At 35.0% G+C, this 14,432-nt stretch overlaps 1 protein-coding gene across 1 annotated transcript; it reads right to left on the reverse strand.

Annotated features, from left to right (window-relative positions):
• Positions 1 to 3,189: 3,189 nt before the first annotated feature.
• Positions 3,190 to 4,452, reverse strand: LOC149224422 (calmodulin-like protein 3). Its single transcript, XM_089383557.1, has 2 exons — positions 4,260 to 4,452; positions 3,190 to 3,540 (listed from the first exon to the last, which is right to left on the reverse strand). Exons 1-2 carry the CDS (start codon positions 4,432 to 4,434, stop codon positions 3,212 to 3,214), a joined length of 504 nt encoding a protein of 167 aa, XP_089239683.1. The 5' UTR covers positions 4,435 to 4,452; the 3' UTR covers positions 3,190 to 3,211.
• Between the last annotated feature and the right edge of the window lie 9,980 nt (positions 4,453 to 14,432).

Here is a 14,432-nt window from a genome sequence, read left to right on the forward strand (position 1 = left end):
CGACATTTAGAAGACTGCTTAATAAAATGAACACATGCGACTGTGTGTGCCCTTGGGTTATGGTAATTCTGTCTACATGTGGGTTCTTTACATGTTAGCATCAACATAATATAGAACTATTTAAATGTTACTTGCTATTCTGATGTTTAGTATTTACAATCTCCAAACTTAAATTTTTGTAAATGAGATTCAGTATTTACTAGGCAATTTAAATATAGATTCTGCTTTTGCTTAGTGTATGGAGCTTGTATGTTGATTATAATGGATCAAAACCTGGAAGGCCCCCAGATCATTGTTAGCTGGAGGAGCAGGGTAATGTAATGGTTTCGCAAATTCCTATCTTCATTGTAAATTAATTTAGGGTTTCCTTTGTATCTCAAACATCTCATGAGATTCCTCAGCATCACATGAGGTTTATTAGAGAAAAAGAAGGACGAGGCCTATTTTTCAGAGTATAGAAATAAAGTTCTAAAGCAAACTAAGAGATTCTTTACCAGGATAGACCAAAGTTGGTCTTTAGTAGATATTAACAATCATCATCGTCATAAATATTAAGTAATTCAATTACACACAAGGTTATCATAACGATTACCATTTTATCATAACCTTGTATGAACAAGCTTAGATGGATAAAAAAAGAAATTTCAAAGCTACAGTATTTATAGAACAGATTTAGCATACCTATGATATTTTAAAACATATTTCCCATAGGTTTGTTGTATGCTCAAAGGACTCAGTAAAATCGTTTTATGCTATTTGCTCAATACTATGTATTTTTTCCTTATGGATTTTGGAATGTACACCTAAAGTTTCTTTATAAAACATGCCATGATATCATGTTCATTTTTTATTATATTTACAGATTCCTGTTGAATAGAAGAACCTGCCATAGCATTTCTTTTGTTCTACCCTTCTTTTGTCTGCACTCTGGAATAGACATCTACTCAGTCACCATAAACCATTCTAATCTCTGATAAATAGCCTAGTTCTTTCAGTTTTGGTTTATCAATAATATAACCATATCCTTGAGCAAAAGAAGCAAGATTTACTAGTAGGCTTTGGTAATCATACAGTCATATAATTGCTTATTTACACATTTGAGTCAACTAAGTTAAAAGTTTGTCAGACCTTTGATTTTCTTGGAAGGTAAAATCATAACTTTATTTCAAGAGGATATAGTAGTTGCCACCCCCAAAAGGCCATCGACTACTCATATAAAGAACAAAAGGCTACTAGTAAAGGATAGCAAAACTTGTCCTTCATAGACTACCCTATGATCAAATGGCAACATACATATTCAAATGATCAAATGGCAACCTACATATTCAAATAAGGGACTGTGCCCTTAAAACCTAGAACAGATTTTGAAGCCTTTACAAAAACCTCCCAATAGTTCTGAAAAAAATGCATAAATAGACCTTGTCTTGATAGTAACAAGTGTCGACTTCAAGTCTTCCACATTATCATCAGAATGATAACAATCATATCCTGAAAAAACAATAGACCTTGTCTTGATAGTAACAAGTGTCGACTTCAAGTCTTCCACATTATCATCAGAATGATAACAATCATATCCTGAAAAAACAGAGCAGCCAGTGGAAAAATTAAAACTAGAGATCATCAGGGGCATTAACCCCTGTGTCTTCCTCTACTAGCAGAGAGCCAATGGAACCAGCAACAACCTGTTTAGAGAGAGTCTGCTTCAGCATTGACCTCCTAATGTGGTTGCCTCTAAGAATCAACGTGTAGTGAGGACAGTCCGTTCAAGCAAAGGCCTCAGGGATTAGTTCTGCAACCTGTAATTCCCTTTCAACCATGCAACAAGTTTAAAGTCCTCAAATACTTGGAGTCTGCCTATGCCGTTTACTGAAGCCCGCTTCAGAAGATTGAGAATAACTTGTAGTTCTGCAAAGATGTTTGTTCCTCTACCCATTCTGATTTCGAGAGTAAGAAAGATCATCAGAAATGAAAAGAACTCCACCAGCCCCACATGGCACAAGGTTTCCCTGGCTGGCTCCATCAAACAAACCAAAGCAAAGGATTTGTCAATTACAGGTGGTTCCATTGAAGTTGCAGGTTTCAAGTTTGGGTTTTGCTTGAAATCTTCATAAATGAAGTTTGCGTTTTGCTTGAAATCTTCATTAATGAATTTTATGCTACGATAGACTATGCTTTTCACTTCTTTCCATGGGAGTAGTCTACCCAGGCACACTGTAAGCAGTAGTTACACAGATGAGAATACATTTGACAGACAAGGAGATTCAAGCATAGAGCAAGAACATAGATTCTTTCACCATGGGTCTACTTTAATGTAGTCAACCTCAATTGCGGCTTCACTTTGCCTATATTTGAGCCCAGATTTTGCAATTTCTTTGGTCGCCACACTACTGCTCGATTAGGTAAGTATCATTCGCTTCCACTACCAAAAACAACTAGACTACCATATCACTAGAGGATTGGGTTTGATGAATGAACCTGCCTATTTGTCGCCTGGGTGGTGAGTTGCAGAGCCCGGGAGTGAGTTTTTCGCCTTGTTCTGGTGAGCTGCAGGTGCCGAGTCGAGCTCGGGAGTTAGTAATGCACCTTGTTCTGGTGACTAGGTGAGCTACAGGGGAGTGATGGGTCGAATTGGCTAGGGAGCAGCCCACAGTTATTTCCGAATTCGAATTGGGAAGGTGCATTAACTCCCGGCGGCAAGACGGCGATGGACTCCGCAATTCCTGTCAGACGTCGACTTTAATGCAGAGGGTGGCGAAGCTCGCGGAGGGTGGTGGAGGGCGGAGGAATTGCCGGAGCCAGAGGTTTTCCCGGGCAGCGACAGAAACCGAGCAATTCCTCTGCCTGGGTAGACTACTCCCATACTATTAACCACCTCACTCCAATTCAATAAATAAATAAAATTGAAAAATAATATCAGTTATTTTTATATTTTTTTTAATAAAAAATTAAATAAAAGTAAATAAATAAAATCAGTAATATGATGTCTACTTGAACATTTCAAAATTATTTATTATGACATAAAGATATTACATGAACATTTCAGAATATTAATTATTAATTTTGATATAAATACTTTATATCAATTAGAATCAACCCTGGTTCAAAATGTGGAGTCGAAGACTCTAAGACCTCTGAGGATCAATAGGGATCTTACATGTCATCATGTTCTTGGATTTTCTTAACCCTGGTTCAAAATGTGGAGTCGAAGACTCTAAGACCTCTGAGGATCAATAGGGATCTTACATGTCATCATGTTCTTGAATTCAAGAAAATCCAAGAGCCCGTTGGAATCCGAATCATATGTACATATCATCTTCTGGCAGTTTTCTAGATTTTCCCCCTCCATGAATCCCAGATTACAGAGCACCCGTTGAAGCTCAGTGGAGGATATGAAGCCGTCCTTATTGATATCATAGACCTTGAAAGCCTCCATCAAATCCTCACACCCATCGCCATTGCCCAGTTCATCTTCTGATCTCGTATCGTCCAGAAGAAACTGACAGAGCCCAACAAATTCATCAAATGTTAAGCTACCCTCTTCTGTCTGTTTTTACTCTTGTCCGAGCGGTGCCTTCGCCACCTTTTTCATTATCTTGCCACCTACAGTCTTCTGGACTCCGTTGTACTTCTGGCCTTCTGTTTAAATAGTTTCAAAGCTTGATTCCTCGGCACGCGCTCTCCCTCGTCGTTTTACTCTCATCCTGAATTTTCTCCCCTTTATTTTCTTGCTGTATGGACGATGGAAGTATGGTCTTCATGGACTGAACGTGCTGGGCGCTCGGGCTTCGTCTCCAGCTTTCACCTGGTGGGGAGGACAGAATGCAAACATTCGCCCAATCCTTCCCACAACAATCTAGTGCTTCTGGAAATGGAGGAATCTAAAAGTTTTTGAAGACTCAAACATCTCCTCCAATTTCGTCCTATCTTCAGTTTTGGCACTCTATCCTTCTCCCACATGACAGCTTCGTGTCTGTTTGGGTATAAAGTTTTCAATTTTGTTTTTGTAGACTGTGATCAGAGGTGCTATATGTCTTATTAGTGATAAGCTTTTTTCCAGCAATGAGTCTTTTTGCCACATTATCTTTCTATGTAATGCTTCTGATATCAAGGCTATGCTGTTATCTTCATATCAAAGACTTTCCCTATCGCGGTCTTGTTTAAAAAAGACCCATCAGTTTTATGATGAAATTTTTTTTTCCTTAATATAAATATCGATGCGCTTTTCTTTATGAAAAAAAAAAAAAAAAAGCAGCAGCTACCCTCTTCGCTCTGAGACATTTGTGCAACCACACATTTTAAGTCTTCTTCTGAAATATCGATTCCGATCCGACTCAGGGAGCGATACATCTCAGTTACAGTCAGCCTGCCGTCGCAATTTTCATCGATCGTTTCATACAGTCTGCGAATTTCGTTGATGTCAATAGAAAGTGCCATTAATGCTGTAAATTATCCGGAGCAGGTATTGCGAGAAGTAATGAAAAATGCAATGCCAGATTTCCCAATATATAGGAGAAAACTGATCATTATTTCATAGGCGATATCGGCTCCTGGGCTCTCCTTCGAGGTAACTTGGGAGCAATAACAATCTCATTATGCTTCTAGTGACCATTGACGGCGTTAGGAAAACTGGGAAATGAAATTATGAAGAACCTCCTGGAAATTATGATGAAGCTTCTGGACGGATCGCGCGCCGTCGGAGGAACAGATGTTGGGCTCTGACGGTCTACCAACCGTGTGGAATAGAGACAGTGAGACGAGAGAAGATTCTGGTAAACATAGCAATGGAAGTCACGCACAAGTCAGCGACTCTGCAGGATCCGGCCGGTGGTGGAGCCCAAGAGAGTAAAGAAAAAAACGGATCGATTCCAAACGTCAGCAACTCCACATAGGAATGGACGCTTCCTGGATCCAAGCACGCCGTTGGTGTGGACAGGGCGGGACCAGGGATGGAATTTGATGGGCAAATTGTCTGTCATGGGATGATTTGTTCGTTAAATATAATTAGGAAATAACAAAACTGCACGCTGTTGGTGTGGACAGGGTGGGACCAGGGATGGAATTTGATGAGCAAATTGTCTGTCATGAGATGATTTGTTCGTTAAATATAATTAGGAAATTACAAAACTGTCAAGGTTTTTTAATTGAAATTATGAATATTAGTAAAGAAGTGAGAAAACAATGTGTCTGTTTTGAAGTTCTAATCTTGGTAGGGAGTATTATCATAATACTTTCTAACTTTCAATGCGTTGAATCAGTTGGAATCTCTATAGAAAAAAAAAATTAGTGCGTTGAATTTATATAGTTAAAAAATATATTTTAAATAAAAATATGATTTAAATAAAATAGTTGAAAAATACTATTAAACACGGTTAATTTTGTAATATTAAATTTAAATTATTAAATTTATATAAATTAAGTAATTTAAATTATAAAGTATTTTTAATTTTTTTATATATTTAAAAATAAATTTTAAATAATAAAAAAATGAATAATTTCAATAAGAATGGTATCACTAAATTTAAAAGTAAAAAAATAATAATTAAGCTAAAATTGAATTGTTAAATTTATAAATTAAGTGATTTAAATATATAAAATATTTTTTTTGAAATTTTCTATATTTAAAAATAAAATTTAAATAATAGACAATTTTAATAAGAATTGCATCATTAAATCTAAGAGTAAAAAATGTCATTTAAAATTTATGTCATGCTGTATTTGAATTTCAATGGATAATGTTTTTTTTGTTTTTGTTTTTATCTTATTAATCAGTGTGTACATCAACTTACATCTTTTATCAACATAATGAAATATTGTTCAAAATATAAATTATATTTAAAAATATATTAAAACTAATATAAACATGTCAAAAAATATTGACCTAACAAAACGGCAAATTAATAAGCAACCACTCCCATATATATTGTAAACAATAACTCTCCCACTTATCACTACTATCCCTCTAGGAATTAATATCTCATTATAGTCTAATGTCTTTCATGGAGATAAAGTCAACTTTTCAAATACCCAACTATAGTCCAATATCTTTCATGGAGATAAAGTCAACTTCCCTATTTCCTTCTTCGTAAATGTGTTGAATAGTAATTCTTGTGAAAGTAGTGATCAGTGCCTTTGTCCTACTCATCCAATATAATAGAGAAGGGGAGTTAAAAAAAAAATGATTCCATAACCAAATCAACAATAACTTTTGAGTCTTCAAATACCATTAAAACTTTAATGGATGGTGTTATTACAATGTAGTAATTTACCAATTTTAATATATATATAAACTTTAATGGATGGTGTTTTTATAATGTAGTAATTTACAAATTTTAAGATATATATATATATATATATATATATATATATATATATATATATATATATATATATGATTTGAGTTTATGGTGGGAAATTGTTTATGGCTTAAAAAAAACATTGTTGCTAAGGAAAAAAAAGTGAGTAGAAAGTGTAAATAAACAATTTCATTATTATTGTTTTTTGCTAACAAGAGGGCCACTCTTGTATTTTCATGACATGGGGTGTTGATTCTGGCCACTACCACCATATCTTACACTACTTTATGTCCTACTCTTTGTATACTCAGTGACTTTTGGGTGGTCTCTTAGCTTTCACAAAACTTAGATCACTTCCATGGCCAATTAAGCAACACCTAGGGACAAGAAAGTTTCATTATTATTATTGTGTATAGATGTGCTTTTTATAGTTAGTATGTAGAAGATGTGTAATGTTGTTTCTTTTGTGCTCAACATAGAAATGGCATATGAGATTTAAAAACATATTAATTAAAGAAACGTTTAATATTAACTACAAATAAAACATTTCAACTCTCTTTTCATAAAGTAATTGAAAGTAAGAAAAATCTCATTATATGGATTAGTGCTTTTTACATCTTTTAATGAGGGAGATGTGAAATTTTTTAGTGTTTAACTATTTCAATTTTGGATGAAAGAAAAGTTATTTCAATACCAACCATAAATAAAATATTTCAGTGTTAATAATAACTAAAATATTTTAATGTCCATTTAACTAAAACATTTCATGTCAACTCTCAATTATCATATATATAGAGTGACAAATTTCTTGTTGCCTCATTTTCTATAGAGTAGATTGAAAGATTGTGCTCAACATAGAGTTATATGACATTCTTAATGATAGTAGTGTCTTTGACTTCATATTAGAAGAGTGCTTGTTCCATTCAAGTTGGTTTCATAAAACATCTTTATACATGTTAAAATAAGGGAAATAAAACATCTTTATGTGTGTTAAACTAAGGGAAGTATTAAGCAGCCAACAGTTTGGTTCATATAGAATCCTTATTTACAACTTGGAGGAAGTGTCTTCATACAAATGGATTTATAATATTGGGAAAATGATAAATGGGGATTGGAAAGCTTACTATGGGCTTGAAAACAATTGTAAATAACAATATTTGCATATGAGATTACAAAAAAATCATCCTTGAGACTACCAATATTCCTATTAATTTATATGGACGTGATGGAGATGCAACATATCTAGAGAGTCATGTACAAATAAAAATAAAATCCAAAATAATTTTATAGTCTATAATCTCAAAATTAAAAAAAAACACACCCTACGCCATCCTCCTCATAGAAGTAGAGCATGGCTATGCCTAGGTATCTAATGCATAAGAACAAGTTAAATGACATGGAAGATAAAAGACTTCCTAAAATTACTCTAAACTCCAACCAAATCCAACTTTCACTTAAATGGAGATGACATAAGGATACCTAGTCTTGGATAAACAATCAAGGAATAAGAGAAGAGACCATTTTCTAGAATATGAATAATATTAATAATATCATCGCATCAAAATTTGAGGAAAATTATGGTATTATAACGAATTAGAGGGAAAAAAAGAAACTAAGATATTATAAAGAGGATATCCACTCTAATCTAGAAGATAAAATATGTCTCTATGTCTTCCCTAGTGTAAAGAATGAAATAAAAATTATTAAAATAAGAAAAAATTATCATGAGCCATAGTGAAATTGAGTGTTAATCAATTGCCAAAATACTTTAGGATGAGAGAGTTTGTCACCATTATGATACTAAGAGGGTTGAAGATGAAAATAAAACTCTAAATAATTCCAAGTAATCTATATCCTTCTTAAAATTTGATAATCCAAATTTGGTCCTAGTGGACATTAATAACCATCATCTTTAAAAATAATATTAATTAAAAGAACATTAGAATGTTGGCCATAAATACAATTTTTTGATTCACTCTCTCACACACAAGTAGAATTATATATATTTTTCAATATAAACTTTATATATAACTTGAGTTGGCTTCATGGTTAAGAACACGTGTTCCCTCCTAAGAAGCTATAGGTTCAAATTCATTTAGAAAATGATTTGGTGAGGGTATCAATAATAGTATGCTAGAGGTAAGTTTAAATTATATTACATATTGATGATAAATAACTTAGAATATGACAAACATAATAAAAAACAAAATAATAAAAATGTATGATTAAAATAATAACACAATACACAAATAAAATGCCCAACAATATATTAAAAAATGTTAATATAATAAATTACGACATATAAATATATATCATTAAAGGTAAAGACATGATGAATGCATACTATTGAAGAATTGCGTAAACATAGCTATTGTCAAACTGAATTTTTGTTTGATAAGAAACTATAACCAATATAGATCCATACTAACTCCACATCTATCATCTACTAAGAAATACCTTAAAGTATGCCCTTATGTAAGGGCATAGCTCAAAGAAAAAACATTATTCAACAAAAAAATTATAAGACATTTCAAAAAATTATAATTAATGGCAAGCATTTTTAATAAGAGTTAAACCTTTGATAATTCGTTCTTGTCTCTGCTCGGGTGGATGGATTGGTGTTACCATAGAATGGTTCTCTCCGCATGGAATTTGAGTTTGCACACCATTCTACAATGGTTTTTCGGCTCACATCATTTAATAGCAAGCATTTTTAATAGGATTTAAACCTTTGATAATTCGTTCTTGTCTCTGCTCGGGTGGATGGATTGGAGTTACCATAGAATGGTTCTCTCCGCATGGAATTTGAGTTTGCACACCATTCTAGAATGGTTTTTCGGCTCACATCATTTTTCATTAGTCATTGAGCATATTTCTTTATTAGAGCCATAAACAACAAGCCATATATGTTGTATTTTGTGTATGTTAATATTGCAAATTGATTATGATGATGGGGAAGACAAAGAAAGAGGAGAAGGGGAAGCTTCAGGTGTTCAATCTAAAAACTTAGGAGCTCAATATGAATAGTGAGAGGTTGCTCAAAGAGGTTCAATGTAATTGAGCTCATCATTCAAAAATATTTTGTTAGTGATGTTTGGAAGATTGTGGGGATTCCACTACCCAAGTTTTAAAGTTTTGGTAACCTGATTTTTGAAGGTTTAATATAGGAAGAGGAAAAGTCTATCCAAGCCATGGGAAAATTGATGCAAGAAATGGAAATATATGAATAAAAATTAGAGAATCTCCAAGAAAAATTATAAGGATTGACAAAAGAGAGAGGCCTCCAACACAAAATGCCCGAACAATGGGGAAGGAGACCTTGGTAAGCACAATTTAAGGGTTACATCTCATTATTCCTTCATAAGCTAGCGATTTGATTAGACAACTTGAATTGCATACCAAAAATATGGGTTTCACTTTATTAAAAAAATGGGTTCCATTGGTTTGTGGATTGGGCAAGTGGATTAACGAATAAAATCCATATTGAAATTAAAGGAAACCAAAGCATGGAAGTCTTGGTTACATTAGAGTAACTACAATGCACAAAGAATATTAAAAATTCATTGAATTAAAAGAGTGTACATGGAAGGAGGGGGTCATAACCACCGTTACAATAAGAAGTGCACCAAAAAGGATTGCAATGCTAAGATGTCCACTAAGTAAATTTCTTCCAAGAAGTTGCAAATACAATCTATTAGTAGAGGAGAATTTAAAGTATTAGTAGCCACTAATGATGTGAATTGATATAGAAACATTTTCCATTTTTCATACTCACGTATCAAAGATAGATGAAGGGGAGGATGTGTGGCTATTCATTCCTTTTTCATATCAACAACTAACACATTCCCAAGTTTTAACTAAGGTTTAAAACTTTGGGAGTTCATGTATCATTGATCTTTCTTTGCATTAATTTGATGACATGGGTTGTTGGAGTATACCATTGTGGAGATGTGGGAATGGAAGGAGTTTGGAGATGAGGCCTTGCCATCAAGCCTTTATAAAAAAATATATAATAATATATGTAACACATGAATTAAATGATTAGTAAATGATTAATGAGATGGGTGAGCAATAAAGAGATTTAAGGAAGAAAATATTAATCAATCACATGATTATTTAATTAAATCTTAAATTTTGGTTGGTTGATAGTTTAGAATATTAATGGTGAAAGGCATTTATCAGAGGGAATCATAAAGGAATTGTTGAGAATCACATTTTGATTTTGGGAAAGGAAGGGAGAAGAAACTAGAGAGCTTGAGAAGAAAACCAAGCATTGAGTGAGTAGGTGCTATAATTTCCTTTTTCTTTTGTAAACCCAATTGAGACATCTTTTGTAAACCCTATGGTGGGCTCCAGTATTGTAGCAATAATGCTACAACTCCTGGAGCTTCCTTCTCTAGTTTTATCAACCCGGTAGTTCGTAACAAACTTGGAAGCGACGGTGCTGTATGCACAAGTACTAGCTCTTGTCGCAGCTGTCACTTGGTCAGCTGGCACAAGTCCACTAGGGCTCAAGCCAACTTCTATATGTTCTCAGAAGAAGCTTTTTAAGTGATGAACGAAAGCTATCTCAAAGGAAATTAACCTACTTTGCAAAAATGAACTGAAAGCCAACAAAACATGGAAACCCTAGTAAACCCTAATTCTACCTAGCTTAGTCCTTCTGGTGCAATGGTGGGAATGCAACTACTAAAAGTGATGTCATTACTTCTATTGAGATGATATGCATGTGTCTAAACTACTTTCATCTGAAGAGAACATGTTTTTGTATTTTTGCTCAAGTGGTTGGAGTTATTATGACTGTGCTTCTTACTGGGTCTTGACTGTGCAGGGGTAAATCAAGGGAAGGAAGGCTTGGAAAAGGTCAGGAGGACTCTAAGAGGATCTAAGGGATCCCTCACATCACCCCAGAGAAGTTCACAACGTTCAGATGCCTGGCAACCGTGTTTGCAAGCTTCTACAGGATGTCTGCAGGGGATTCTACAGGAAGTTCAGGATTTCTACAGGAAGTCCCGTAATTTCTACAGGATGTTCTGCAGTCGGAGTTTTGGGTGATGGATGAGTGAATGAGCTGTATGGGAGGATAGGGAGGTAGGAGGGGAGCTTGTGATGGCTTATGGACAGAGAGATGAGATGGAGAGGATGTGTGCAAAGCTGGTTGGTCTAGAGGAGGGTAGGGGCAATGGAAGGCCAAAAAGATTGAGCAACGTGGACAAGAGAAGAGTTGGAAGGCAAATGATCTGACTGGAGGATGAGTAGATGGCCTAGGCACGGCTCAGAAGGATAAGAACACGATGAAGTGGTGCTGCGCAGTGTAAATGAAACAAATCACCCTTATCTTGCATGTAAACGAAAGTTCATCAACCTATTCTAACTGTTTTATTAAGAATCAAAGAACAACAATGTAAGTTAAAGGGAAATCGTGCATGGTGCTGAAACAAAGAGTTATTGCTCAAGATCTAAACGTATGGACACCTCTACAACCGAAAACATTACATCAAGACTTGCATGAACATGTAAAACTGTGTTTTTGGTAGGTGGCACGGTCTGCACTTCCGGTCCCCAAACAGAGGTGAAAGTGAGCGTGCATTCAACCCTTTTTGGAACTCAAATTAACTTCAATCTCCCTACGCTAATCTGAACTACTGAAACAACTGCATTCATAAAACTAACCTACATAACCACACCAAAACAGTCAACTCAGCAAACTGTGTTTTCCAAGTGCATGTAAAGGAAAGAAATGCAATGCTAAAAGAAAGACAAGTAACAATACAAAGGAAGGAAGCCTTAGGCTCTCAGGTTGGGCCCAACCCTGAGAGCTTAAGCTCCTTTAAGAACTCAGAGCTGCCTCAAATCTGCCTGCTTATTCATTAAAGGATAATAGTCAAAAGTCTGATGACATGCCAAAAATGGCTTACAAAGAGCAAAACAGAGCTATAGCTCGTAATTCAAAATATGCAACAGAGGTTCAAAAGTCTCCTCCCGAAGGCTACAGCCTCAATATTTATACATTATGAGGGCCAAGCTGGCCTCCTAAATTAGTGGAGCTTGGCTGGCCAAACTAAAAGTAAACTGCTGTTCTTTTAAACTTCGTTTGGCTGCCTTCTAGCTCGGTGGTGATAGTTGTTGGAGCTCGGAGTTGTGGGTGGAGAGCACGAGGAAGGCCATTCAATGCCGTGGACAGCCTTCCTACAAAACCTCAATGCCACCTTGGCTGTCTCCTAGCCTCCATTTGCGTGGTTTTGCTCCATTAAATGTCAAAAAACCTGAAATAAACACATGTTAGCCACCTAGGAATAGTGACTGCCCTTCATTCGTGCAAATAACATAAATATACTAAAAAATGATGCATAAGTCATGAAAAGTGAAGGGTTAAGCAAGGGTAGTGAGGCCAAATGAGCCCAAAATGTTACCAAATTTGGGGCTCATCACCCTACTGAGACTTAGACTGGTGTGTAGTTTTAAAATCTCGAAGAGATAATTTGGCCCAAAGATTATATTTTCTTAAGTGCACTTTGTGCATTGTTTGTAAATGCTTTGAATTTTTAATTATTGCTTTGTTAAGCCACCCATTGTATGTTTGCTTTATTTGCATGTTGCTTCCTTCCATTTCAATTTTTGTGTGCTTTTAGAAATTAGATTTGTGACCATGGTGTGTTGCATCACTTTGGACCTATTGAAGTGGGTCTTGATTTATGCATGCAAGAGAGAAGAATAATCTCAACAACGAAAGATTGTTGGGTAGAATTCTTATGGAAAGAAAATAGTTCTAACAAAAGGAAATTGTTAGGTAGAGTTATGGGAAGAGAAATTGTACTAGTAAAGAAAAAAATAGTAGACAAAAGAAGGGTAGAAATACCATCACAGGCTCAAGAATAATATAAACGAATTGCAAATCAGATTACCAAGATGTTGAGGGCCATGTTGATGAGGATGGATGCCTAGAAAGTAACTCAAAGAGGAGGATCTACAACAAATATTCATAATGTGAGTGATCATGGCTAGTGCCTTGAATGTCCACAAGCAGTTGAAAAAATTGAAGCTCTAGGGGAGAGAGTTATAAAGTCTTTAATATAATGAGAGTTAGATCAAAGATAGAAATCACTACATATTTAAGGAGCATAAACCTAGAAAAAGTCATTAGGTGAGTTAGGAAGATGGAGAAATTATTTAATTTAAACTAATTAGAAACCCCAAAAGAGTGAAGTATGCACACACCAAGCTAAAAGGGAATGCATATATGTGGTGGTAAAATTTGAAATTGGATAAACAAATCAAGAAAAAAGACAAAATTAGATCATGGGAGAGGATGCTTGCCAAGCTAAAGGGTAAATTCATTACAATGAATTACACTTTAAACACCTTTCTGATGTTGCAAAATCCAAGAGAAAAACATATAAGAATGAAATAATACATTTAATTATTACATTAGTTCTCCATTAATTTGAGCAAAGTGGTGAGGATGATGAGGTTGTTACTCGGTACATTACATATTTAGAATGGTACATTACATATTTAGAATGACAGGCTATTTTTCACATTATGGGTGAATTTGGGAAGCTTCTGGCGTAGTCATGAATTCTGGGAAGTTTGCAGTATATACATTGGATCATAGTCAACATTGGTAATGGACATAGCGAACCTTTTTGGGGTTTTATCCCTATCTTTGAGTGATGGTTTTTGATATCTGGGTTTTTTCATCCAACCAAACAGATACGCCTTAAGTGACTGGAAATGGCTGGAGATGAAATTGAAAAAAGGATGGCAACGGCTTAAGTGACTGGAAATGGCTGGAGCTGAAATTTGATAAAAAATGGCAACCTGGTGTAACAGATGGCTATCTTTGGGTGGTAGATTGGTGTTGATAAAGGCAGTTCAGTTCTTAAGGCATTTCGATATATTGGATGCAGATTATATGCCTACCAGCGACTGCCATTTGCTAGATCAAATCTATCATGGCTAACTTCCTTTGGGAGGGTACAGGGGATAAGAAAATCTCATAAAAATTTGAAGTTCTTTCCAGATAGGTGTCAGCAGGAGGGTGGGGAATTATTGACTTGGACATATTAATTATGATATAAATAATTTTTTATATCGATAAGAAGAAAATTTCTAAATTCAGATGAGCACAGAGTGGAG

Source organism: Pinus tabuliformis, chromosome Q, assembly GCF_031772625.1.
Source record: "Pinus tabuliformis cultivar Carrire ecotype Pingquan chromosome Q, CPIR1, whole genome shotgun sequence".
Taxonomy (NCBI): domain Eukaryota; kingdom Viridiplantae; phylum Streptophyta; class Pinopsida; order Pinales; family Pinaceae; genus Pinus; species Pinus tabuliformis.